Source organism: Lepisosteus platostomus, chromosome 9 (assembly GCF_059453375.1).
Source record: "Lepisosteus platostomus isolate fLepPlt1 chromosome 9, fLepPlt1.hap1, whole genome shotgun sequence".
Classification (NCBI taxonomy): domain Eukaryota; kingdom Metazoa; phylum Chordata; class Actinopteri; order Semionotiformes; family Lepisosteidae; genus Lepisosteus; species Lepisosteus platostomus.
Window position 1 is genome coordinate 54,428,782 of NC_142619.1, and position 12,068 is coordinate 54,440,849.

The window sequence follows — 12,068 nt, forward strand, 5'->3', positions numbered from 1 at the left end:
AGAATGACAATGGGTTCCCAGAGTTAGGCTGGCATTGTGCTGGGGCTTGTGACGACCGAGGATAGCGCTGCTCTCTATGAGCCCAACCCCCCCCCCCCTCCTGTCCACCCTCCCTTCCCCCAGCAGGCAGGAGAGCATTCGAACTCCCGCCAACATGCGGGTACCCCCGACTCGTGTGCTGCTCTCAGCAGGAGGAGGCGACGCCATTGGCTCAGGGCCGTTGCCTGGGCGACCCCGGCAGGGTGGAGAAAAAGGATGCTCTGCCCTGACATGCCTTGCTCTTTCTCCTCCTCTCCCTCCCTCTCTCCTCCCTATAAGAGCGTGCCTCCATCCTTTCACAGACACATGCAGCCACGGGAGAGAGTGGGAGAGCGAGCGAGGGAGAGCGAGCGAGAGGGAGAAAGGGGAGTCGGGAGAGAGTGAGAGAGAGAGAGGTAGACAGAAAAGAAGCAGCTGCAAATCAGCGACATAAAGTGATCAGTCCCTGTGCTATCAGCCTCCCTTGTCTTAACCCCCCTCCCTCCTCCCCAGCACACACATCCACGCTCACCCTCCTCCCTGCCCTCGCTGGCAGTCTGGAAGCTCAGTCCTCATCCGTGCGCCGGCTGATCTGCTCCGAGATGGGCTGTGGGAATTCATCGGCCACCAACACCTCCAGCGAGGGTAAGTGTGCGGGCTCCTACCTGCCCGGGGTGGGGTGGGTGGGGGCCTTCTCCTGCGTGTGCGAACGTGCGTGCCCGTGCTCGCGTGCGCGCCGGCGTGTAGAGGGGACAGTCCGGCTGCCTTCTCGTTCCGCGTGCCCCCCCGCGACGCTGGCAGTGTCGGGTCTGGAGCGGAGCAGACTGGGCTCCCCCCTGGCACGAACAAAGGCCAGCACGAGTCTGCCTTGGTGTGACTCACTGCTCGGAGGCGCCCTGTCGCTGAGGATTGTGGTGCAGGAATTCTGCTGCCGTGCGATGCACGGGGAGATCCACATGTCGCTTGTGGGTTTCAGTGCTGGGCGCACAAGTGTCGGCGCACCGCTGCTGCCGAACCTTGAAGGCAGCGTGCTCTGGGAAAGAGATAGCCATGCCATCTTGCAACTGCAGTGGGGAAGGATTAAATTAGGAATGAGATGTCAGCCTCAGTTACTCTTCCTCCCGGGCTCCCAGATGCAACCTGTTCCCTTCCGATGCTACATGCCAGAGGAGAGCTTGCTGCTCTTTTGTTAGGGCTTAATCCTGGCTGTGCTTAACACAGTACCTTGTTGAAAAGCATCATCTGGGTGGCAACGCAAAAAGCTTTTCTCTCAGCATGGGGCTTCAGTGCGCAGCGCCGTGTGTGTAGTGTGTGGAGCACTCAGCTCCCTAGTGGATTTTCTCCTGGGGCGAGGAAGCTGTGATGATCGCAGCAACGTGCCCCCTCAACTTGTTTCTTCTTTCTGCGTTCGCACTGACCTAGAGGGCAGAGGTCAGCCCCCTACAGCCTCACAGGAACACAGCAGGGGGACGGAGGGCAGAGAGCTGGGCTTTAACTCAGAAATCAGCAGCTCGTCTTGCTGTTTAATACGCGTCTAGTACATTTGGTTGTCACTAATAATAATAATAATAATAATAATAATAATAATAATAATAATAATAATAATAATAATAATAATAATAATAATTCCTTATACAGTCAAAGTGCTTTACAGGTAATAGGGACTCCCCGCTGCCACAAGCAATGCTCCAGTACACTCCCCACTCACCAGCTATCAATCGGGAGGAGAGCAGAGTGATGAAGCCAGTTCAGAGATGGGGGTTATTAGGAGGCTGTGATTGGGAAAGACCACTGGGAAATTTGGCCAGGACATCAGGGTAAACACCTGTACTCCTAGTGTCAATAGTGCTCTTTGTCTTTGTCTAGGGATAAACCTCTTTGAAATACTCAGTACAGCCTAGAATCAGGCGGCATTGCAGCGCAAACGATGATTATAATCCTTTTAAGTGCGTGGGCAGGATTGTTGTCACTCGGCGTGCCCATGCTAATTCAGCAGACAATGTAAAAGAAAGGGTTATGCAGAGCAACTTAGGTTTTCTCTTCTGGGCCATTGCCCCTGTAAGTGAAAATGATTGTGTTTATCTGTTTTTCTTGTCTTACCCGTCGAAGCACGATACTAATTCACCACCGAATCTAAAAGCGTGTTAGAAAGCAGTCAGACCGTGGTTTTCTGAGCTAGATCAGAAGAGAAAGCGTCCCGAATTGTAAGTGCTGAGCAGACCTCTGCTGCTGCGCTGGCCTCTGAGAGAGAGAGGAGGTGCCACATTAGACCTGAAGCCACAGATTGTCTTCTGATGTTGCGCTACAAGTCATGTTCTGAGAGGTGACGGCACACTCAGCTACTGGAAGTGGAGTGCTATAGGATATCCCTGGGTGGACAGTAGCACTGGCTACAGCCAGACACATTCAGTGCGTTTAGCACTGAGAGGCAGTGACACAAGTGACTATAGACAAGCCTAGTCCTGGCGGAGCTAGATCTGATGTGTTTCCTCACTTTCTGAGTTTCTGAGCACTTGTCCCTCCATGGCTTGTGAATGGAAATGGGTTCTCCGAGGCCTAGCAGAGCATGTCCCGACTGCTTAAAGACGGACTCCCTCTCCTGTTCCTCGGGGCTACGGGCCGATTCAGAGTAGCCAGTACACCCGCACCTGCAAGCTTTTGGACGGAGGGAAGGCCCAGGCGGATACAGGGACAACATGCAAACTCCACACCGGAGGAGAGGAAAGAACTATCCAGCGCAAATTCCAAATCATTGTTCAAGCGGGAAAACATGATCCACATCTCAATCTATTTCTTTTCGACTCCATACATCTTTATAACACTGTCCGTTTGTATTCTCTGTTTCTGGAATAAACTAGCAAACACGAGAACGTCTACACAGACCAGAGGAGGACAGATTGTGCTCTCTGAGTGGAGAAGGGCTATCTCCTGTACTTAGTTTTAACTTCACTTCTCCTTAGTTACTATTTGTGTTTTTGAGTTTATTGCATACTTCATTTAGATTCCCTGTGTACGCTCAAGACTAAAAAGATTAAGCTCTTACAGCCTGTTAAAACCTGGGTATTTTCTGAGTACCTTTCTTCAGATTGACTCCGGAGAAGCAATATTATATAGTAGTTGGGTGACCAACATTGTATACATAATCTAAATATGATTATATTACTCCTTTATTTATTAAAAGTTAAAACTTTTACTTTAAGTGTATGAGATCTGTCTGACTTCTGAGGCAATCCCTTTATTAAGAAAGCTAATGCGTATTAGGCTTATCGTGGCTTTTATTTTCTCTCGCTGCAAAGAGAACAGTGCAAGTGTTACTCACTCAGGCTGGTAAAACTCTCTAATTTAATAACAGGGATATGAAGCCCCTCTCTGCAAAACAATTCTCTTCAGCTTGACTTTGTTAACACATTTGCTAAGGCACGTTAAAACGAATCGGAGATTATCGGCACATTTGACAAAAAGACAGTTTTGAGAACGGAAATGTGAATTGCGGACCAACAAGTCTGCAGACCCCTGTCTGTTATAAAAAATAACGTTTTTGGCATTAAGGTGACACGGGTGCCCTACCAAGCACCCCTCTGTGGCACTGAGAGCTCCGCCAGCACCCAGGTCTCAGGGTCAGGTGACCAGGGCACCCAAGCGCCATAGCTGGACAGCAGCTGGACAGCTGGAATTAGGCAAACCCCTCAGACAAGCCTGCGGCAGGCATCCCCAGCACTGGAGGAGAGGAGCAGGTCCGGTGTACAGTGTATCTAGAGGCAATTTATATTCTCTCTATATAATAAAATATATATATATTATATATATTCTGCAGTGAAGACAAGCACTCCAGAACCAGGCACTCAAAATGCATTCTTCTTTCATCGACAGAGGATACCCCACCCATGTTATCGATAGGGCCCTCACCGGGGCAAAAAACAGCCCCCGGATCATCAACTCGATCAGGAACTCCCGGTCTCTCAACTGCATTCCTTTGGTGCTTCCCTACCACTCTAACACACTCTCTATCCCCAGGACCATTCTTAACAACCACTCCATCATACAGGGCGATCCCTCCATCGGTACCCTTTTTCTAATCGCCCAATCATCTCTTACTGCCGACCACCCAATCTATGTCAACTGGTTCACAGCTCCCTTGACCACACTCGGCAGTCATCCCCACCAGGCACCTTCCCCTCGCCACATCACCTGCACATACATATCTAACAACACGCTCACTCAGGGCCCCTCAGGTTAATTCATCCAGATGACATCCTGTATCTCCAGCAACCTCATTTACGGTATCTCCTGCAAAATATGCCCAGCTATCTACGTTGGGGAAACCGGAAGGAGACTAGGAGACCGCTTCAGACAAGATGTTAGGGCTCTGAAGATGAAAGATTTCTCCAAGCCCATAGTTTCTCATTTCACCACAGATGGCCATGATCACACTGATCTCTCCGTCTCTGTTCTCAAAGAAGGGTTTCTCAACTCCCATAGCAGAAAGACTACAGAAAAGAAACTCATCCTGAAACTGGGTTCACACTCTCCCCCTTTCTCTCAATGACCGACTTGTTTTCGTGTAATCTTCTCTATTCACATGCAGGTTTTGACTTCACACCTCTCCACTTTGCACTTCCTGAGTGGCCTCTCTGCCTCTCCTGTCTTCTCTCCTCTCCCAGCTTTTGTTCTCCTGTGCTATCTAATCTTTGCTTACTGCCCTGTCTTTCTCACACCTGAAGAAGGCATCACAGCCGAAATGCTGTGTTTTCTTTCTTCTCTTTTCAGCGTGGAATAAACCTATTACTTATTCCTTTGCAGACTACGCATGCTGACCCAGCTACCAACCTGAGCTGTATAATATATTAGATATTTTCTCTTTATATGGAAACTACTCTAAAATTATATATATACTTTTGTTTAAAATTAAAATTAAAATTATATAATATGATTACGTAATTAATTCTGTCAAATTACGATTAGTTCTACGGTTATTGTAATTATAATATACAATATTACATAGAGAATAAATAGAGAGCAGAGAGGTGCAGGAGAAGAGCAAAAGATGGACAGAGAAGGAGAGGGGAGGAGAAGGATGCTCAGTAAATAGCTATCTGCTCAGTAAATACTGCAGCTATCTGCTATTTGCAGGCGATATGCTTGGTGCTCCTGCCCTGGCTCTTACGACCCCTGGGCTACACAGACGGCCCGGAGATATCAGATATCAGGCCACAACAACAGCACCCGAAGCTTCGTGGCACGGTGGGTCAAGCTCTCCCCTCCGCAGGCTCAGAAGAGCGAGGCGCTGGCGAAGAACTCACCTCATAAACCAATAGGAAGGCATATTACAACACAAAACCCTCTGAGCTTTAGTGCAGATTAGTCAGGCCAGGGCAGGCAAACCAAACTGCAGCACTCAAGATTCGTTTGACCCCGAGACCTGCGTGCCCAGTGAAAGACAACACCAGCTGTGGTTTATACTTTATAGTAGCCTTCCAGGCAAGATTGATTTTAAGTGCTGATGCCACTGTTCAGGTGGATTGGCAGGGTGCCCGTGGGGAGGCATTGGCATAATAGCCTGCCTCCTTCTCGGATTCACCGTAGGAGTGTGAGTGCGGGATCATCAGCTTGCTGAGATCTGCGGCACAGGTCAATTAAAACATCATCCCCCGGGCATTGCATAAGGAAGCCGTCTGTTTTGGAGCTCCTGTTTCATGACACCGTCAATTCTTCGCCGAGTGCTAAAGTGCATCCGAGCATAACTCATGGTGACACGCAGGCTTTGTAGGATGGGGGAAAACAATCACTCTGCATTTCTTATTCTGAAGTGGATTAGATACGGGTGGGCCCGTGGAGCCCATGAAAATGTCACGATCTGTTAGAATTCGGACTGTGCTGCTGATGGGATGGCCTTTCCGTGTCAGCAGTCCTTTTACTACTTTGTGAGAAAGCATGCCCCTTTCTCAGCTGGTTAGAAAGAAATGTATCCGGGCCCACCATCCTTGACGGCAGATGTAAACAACAGCACCTCTGCCGTCGTTGTGAACAGCTGCAGGAGGAGTTTTTTTCCGAACCACCCCAACAGAGGGGGGGTCTTTTATCATTTTAAACCTTCTATGCAATGTAAAAAACCTCCGTTTCTGTTTCGGTCAGGTCCTCTGTTCTCTGGAGTTCATACTACTCTCCAGTGTTGCGTTACCAGTTCTGTTCTGAGGTTCTGAGCTCTACGCAGCTCGAGCCAAGATCTTACAGCCTCAGGATCACCTCTCCGAGCTCTATTTTCACCGACCGAAGGGCTTGCCGATCTTAACGGAGGCTCTCGGGAGTGGCAGCATCCAGACACACAAACAAACACATCTCCATTTATGTTCTGGCCTTGAGTAGTACTATGTGTGCTGCAGCAAACCAAGCAAAACGTCTGGAGGTGTTTGTGCACAGGCTCCTAGGGCAGTGAGGCAATTCTGATGTCTTGGTGTTAACAGTGCTTCTCTAGACTGAGTTAAAACAGAAAATTGGCAGTCAAGAGCCCTTGAGGCACATCTGAGTCCCAATAGAGACCTTTTGATCCTGCGCTAAAGTGTGACTGGCACAGCAGCTTGTGTCTGCTGAGAGCTTCTTTGTTATTTATTCCCATTTTAATTTAGCGACGGCCTCCCCTGTGCCAGCCAGCAGGAACAGCACTCAGTGCTACAAGTGGGCTTGTTCATCACGCTTGGGTTTAGCAGAGCAAAGGGTCCTGGCAGTAGACTAAGGCTGGAGCAGATAATACTGTTTCTTTCATTTACTTTTCCTCACTTTCTCAGGGCACTGCAGAAACACGTTAGGCAGACATCAGGAAAGCCTACAACACACTTGTGTCTTTTCTCTCCTCTCAGCAAAGAGCTCAGTACTGTGCTGAGCACCGTGTTTTGTTGTTACGTTGGATGAAAGACATTTTGGGGAGTGTAAGGCTGCATGTTGGTACCCTTCCAGTCTGCAAAACCCACCTCACAACACCACTGTCCACAGATGCATCCTTAATTCATGCACTTTTAAACTAATTACAAGTTCTTAACATTAACTGTGAAGGGGTAAGAACAGAAAAAAAATAACTGATGGAGGTACGTGCAATTCAAGCAAGAATGTCCTTAATCATTGAAGTATCTAACGGAATAACAACATTTCCAGTACGTGTTTATTCTACAGAACATGTAACACAAAACGGAGAATTACCATTGCAATTTAAACTTAGCTGGAGCTAAAAAACAAGTCAACACTGGGGTGGAAGGGGGTCATTTGGATCTTGTGTTCGGAGGTTAGCAGCATTTGTAGACACCGAGATGCCAAGGGGGGCAGAGGCCCGTGATATCCTGGGATAATGACCAAACCAGAGGAGCGCATGGGTTGAAAAGCGTGGGAAGAGCCCTGGAATTCCCCATGCAGCCAGCCTCTGGGAGTCCTTTAGACGCTCAAGGAAAGAGGAGCCCTCAGTTTCGTGGTTGTTAAGAGCTCAGCTTAAGTGGGTGCAGTGATGCACTTCACAGGACGAGGCATGCTGCTTCAGACCTGCAGAACGGGCCTCCTTATTTTGCCCCTCTGCTCCAGAATGTCTGTCTCTCGCTCCGATTGTACAGTATGTGCCCTGCAGCGCACGCACATGTACCCAGGAGGTGCCAGTCTTAGCAAGCAGGCCGTGTGGCTCCTGATCCTTAGCAGCTCCCGCAGATGACAGAACGGGTGTCACCCCGTCGTGGGGCTTGTTTTCACCGCGCGGCTCAAGAGCAGGAGGCCTGGCTGGGGGCTCATGGGGGACCACGGCTGAAACCGAGCAGCTTACGTGGGATCTGCTGGCAGCAGTGTCAGAGAACATGCTGGGGCTCTGAGACGCGGGCGCGTGCCACTTGCCTGGAAACAGGCTGGCGCCGTGGGAGTGTTTTTGAGCCTCGGGTTCGCCGATGCATCACGCCAATGTCAGGGTGCTGTATGCTTTGCTGCCACAAACAGGGAAACATCAGAATTGGCCAAAGTGAAAATGAGGCCTTTTTCTCAAATCCGAAGGTTCTGACAAATTGAGAGGCTTTGGGATGTCAGGGACGTAACTGCACAGAGTCCTAGCTTCACAGCAACTCACTGAAGGGTCAGGAGAAGTGAACTGAAGTTACAGGGTTGTACCTGATTTCTCTGTTCGTTTTCGCACTGCCAAGAGAGCGTTTCCTTTTTTCTTTAAAGAAAAAGCATGTTCTATTAAAATCCATAAGAACTGCTCTTGAAAGAAGAGTACTTGTTTTAAGTATTTGTTTGATGTGAGTGCTACAGTACAAAGCAAACACCTGTTAGCATTGTTGTAAGAAATAGACACAGCCTCACTTAGCACCGAGGATGCATTCCTGAACTAGGAGGATATAATCGATGCAATAAGAACAGGGGTTGAATGAGGATGTGTTCCTAGGAGCACTATTTCTTACGTACAGTATGAGCGATGTGTGAGGGCATCATTGAGGTATCATAATAGCACCGCTGATATTTTTACCACAGAATAGAATTCAAATTCAATTTTGTCCTGAGATGAGTTTGTGTTTAAAATACAGCAGTTACAGAATATTTCAGATTTGGCCGCATAACCGTATTTGGTTGGAGTGGGGAGATGGACCTCCTTCTGCCCACAGTCCACGGGGGGTTGGGGGGGCTGGAGGCTTCATTGTGATGAAGCCAGTTTTGAGGGTTGCGTTTTGTTGAGTTATGATCATGTGGCACTGGCTGCACAGGAACCACGTATCACGCCACACTCTCATTGGTTGACAGATTGTGCACCGTTCTTCATTGCTTCTTGCCTTTAGCACAGATTGTACCAGGATGCACAAGCACAGTCAGTGTTCAGTGTGCTCCAGGTGCTTCTGTGTTGTGCTGGGGTCGTTAAAATAATGGCCCACACGAGGAGCGCCATGGTCAATCAGTGCTAACAGAAGCAGCTCGAAGCAAAGCCACGCAGTTCTTCCGATATTGTCTGTAAGAACATGAATTTGCAGAAAGGAGGCCATTCAACCCATCGAGCAGAACTGTCCCTGGCTGGAAAGATCCTTCTGTCTGACAGTACTGGACATTCCCACCAGTCCCAGACTGTATCTGATTCCAGAGCAGCGTTATTCTGTAACACAGTGACCACAATTCTGCGCTACTCTAAATGAGGTTTTACTAGCGTATTATACAATCTTAAATTCCTTGCTTTATATCCTATATATGTCTATTTATCCTAACATTTCCTTTTTTTTATTGCTTCCCTACATTGTGTAAAAGAAGTAAGACAGAATATAATCCTTATACAATCCATGTCATATCGTAATATGATCAAAATGAGAAAAAATAGCCTTCTACAGTATATTCTGTATCCCAGTCCTCTGCTTCAGGCTGGAGGAGATTCAGGTAGGAGATGCCTGTTTTTCAGAAGCTTTGATTTCTCTTGGTGATCTGATGATGTGAAACCCCTTGATCTCTCTGATGTGCAGAAGGCTGAGGAGGAGCTCCTTCTCCCAGCAGATGAACTGTCTTCCTTATGGGGCCCCTGTCTGGAGTTGAAGCAGGCAGTGAAGCTTTCAGCCTGACAGCATGATCGCACTGGTAGTGTACTGTAACGCAGCGACAGCCAAAATAATGGTTGGACCTTACATGGTGAACGGTTTAACCAGAGGAACGGGTTTGTAGTGAAAGCCGGGTGTACTTATCCGAAGGGAGTATCCGAAGTCGTAGTCATAGTAAACACTAGTCAGTAAGCCAGAGGATCAGGAAGACAACAGCAGACAGGTAGCAAGGAAACTAAAAAAGCCAGGAGCTTGAGTGGGAAACTCAATACTGAGCACTGAGATGTTGGGAAAGAGTCCTTAAGTACACTGGTGACTGACTGAATGATTAATTAGTGAGTCTGTGTGGAAATTAGAGGAGGCTTGTGTCTGATTGTGTGAGGCCTTGACGTATATGACATCAGTTTGGAGTTTGGATGGGTTGAACAACGTCTGAAAGCACTGGGGCCCAAACAGACCAAGCTCCTCTTCTCTGGCTTTTGCACAGTACAAATAATAATTGAGCAATAACGTTTAACAGTCGCTTCCGTAATTGAAGGCTGGTTACTAGTGATGCGCGGGTTGACTCACACCCGCGGGCGGGCTTGGGTTCAAACCAAAAGATTTTAGATCGGGTCGGGCGGGTGCGGGTTCGTTTCTCACAACTGCGGCCGGGCGCAGGTCAAGAGAAAGCCAACCCGCGCATCACTCCTGGCTACAACGTTAATTAATGTTGATTTTTGTTTCTGAAAGAATGGACAAATGATTGCTGAAGCATTTTGATCTTTAACATAATCAGGGCCACACGTTACACTTGGTTAATTCCTGTGCTGTGGCCAACTCCAACCTAAGGGTTTCTAAATTAGGTACTTCTGATCATAAGGGTGTCTTGCAGGGCTTGTCAGTCCTTCGAACTCCTACTAACAGGAAATGAGCTATGGCCTTCATTAGACTGAATGCAACTGGTCTGGTGGAGGAAAAAACAATTATAAAAGCCCCGTTTAGTGTAGCTCAGTCTGTTTTACATGAGGACAACGCTGAGACATGTCTGCAACGGTACGACTAACAACTGATAGTTGACCCCCTACTAAATCTTGTTTCGTTCACTCGCTCTGCAGCAGGTTGGAGTCTTTAGTGTTTTGTGGAGGAGAAAAGGGCTTGAGCGTTCATCTACAGGCCTAGGTATTGCAGGGTATATGAAAGGGTTCATCCTTAATTTGGTTAAGCTCTGTGCGTGCTGAAGAAGAGAGTTTGCAGCGAGGCCATGTGGCATTTCAGAGCAACTGGAAAGTGGAACATACTGTACACTGTGCTAAAAATACTTTTGTACCATGTATGGCCGTATTTATTTTTTGTACGGCCAAATCTCTTTATCCTAGCTATGAATTTTATGGAGGCTCAGAAGTACAGTACATATAAAAACCCTGGGAAATTCTTCTGTTCGGAACATAGCATGAAAAGTTAAATTTGCATCACCGTTTTGCTGTTTTTGCTTTCTGGAAAGCCCTTCTTTAAGATGAAACTCATTTTAAAAAGTTCACTGAGCTGTGCTGTGACTTCCTTCATCCTTGCAGTACAACATCAACTGTTCTACAGGGAAGCTTTTACAGCAGCCAGACCCTCCTTGTACTGCACACGCATGACAAGCAGCGCATTAATCATACAGTCCCCATTTGAAACACACTTCTCGAAACGGTCAGTAAGTTTGCTTTTCTGAACAGAATAATATATTCATGCAATTTTTCCAAAACAAAATACACAATGCTAATAATCAGCTGTTGACCCCACCTCTTGCAGTCGTGTCGACTACTATACTCCCACTACTGCTCTCGTAGGTTTGGGTTTCTCTCATTTTGCTGCTGTGGAGGCTCCTTATGTGACAGAATTGCAGAAAAAAACAACCTGCTCCCCTATTCGTATACACCTACTCAAAAGTCAAACAATTTCTCTGTTCTGTGCGTCCTTATCAACAAGTCCTTGAATTCTGCTCTTGTACCTGTACAATTATGTTTTTACAAATATGAACATTACGTGGGTTTGCAAACAAGAAGAGGCCACTCTGCATATATACTGTAGCTTGTTTGGCAGTTAGAGGCTAGAGTAATTGTTTCGAAGATCCCACCCAAATGGGTCTTGGTAATCAGTTTTGACAACAAGTCTCATGCTCCCACAACCATTGGGTAAAACGTGCCTCCTGATCTTAGTTTCAAATGCATTTATAAGGTCCCCTGTAGATTTCTCTTTCCAGGACTAAAAGGGATTAATTCCTTTAAACCAGTCAGAGCAGGATATGCAGCTTGGCAGTGTATCTGGTTGCCCTTCTCTTTACCAATTCCAAAGCAGCAATATATTTTTTGTAGCAGAGTAGCCAAACGTGTGCACAATATTGTAAATAAGGGCTAACTACTGCACAGTGCAATTTCAATACACCATGCCTTAACTTTTACATTTTTTACCCTACATTTTGTTGACTTTTTCATTGCTTTTCCTTATTGTCTAGAAGATGTAAATTACAGATCACCAACATCTAAGTGCTGT

General features: G+C 47.2%; 1 protein-coding gene across 3 annotated transcripts in view; it reads left to right on the top strand.

Moving 5' to 3' along the window:
• Positions 1-281: 281 nt before the first annotated feature.
• c25h12orf75 (chromosome 25 C12orf75 homolog) overlaps positions 282-12,068 on the top strand; it is a 28,699-nt gene continuing 16,912 nt past the window's right edge. For 2 of the 3 annotated variants that reach the window (XM_088645641.1, XM_088645640.1), the window contains exon 1: positions 287-663. In XM_088645641.1, the coding sequence (XP_088501767.1) occupies positions 621-663 (43 nt within the window). In that variant the 5' untranslated portion in view covers positions 287-620. Of the gene's footprint in view, positions 664-12,068 lie in introns of all 3 variants that reach the window. The other variant, XM_088645642.1, reaches the window with a different exon arrangement.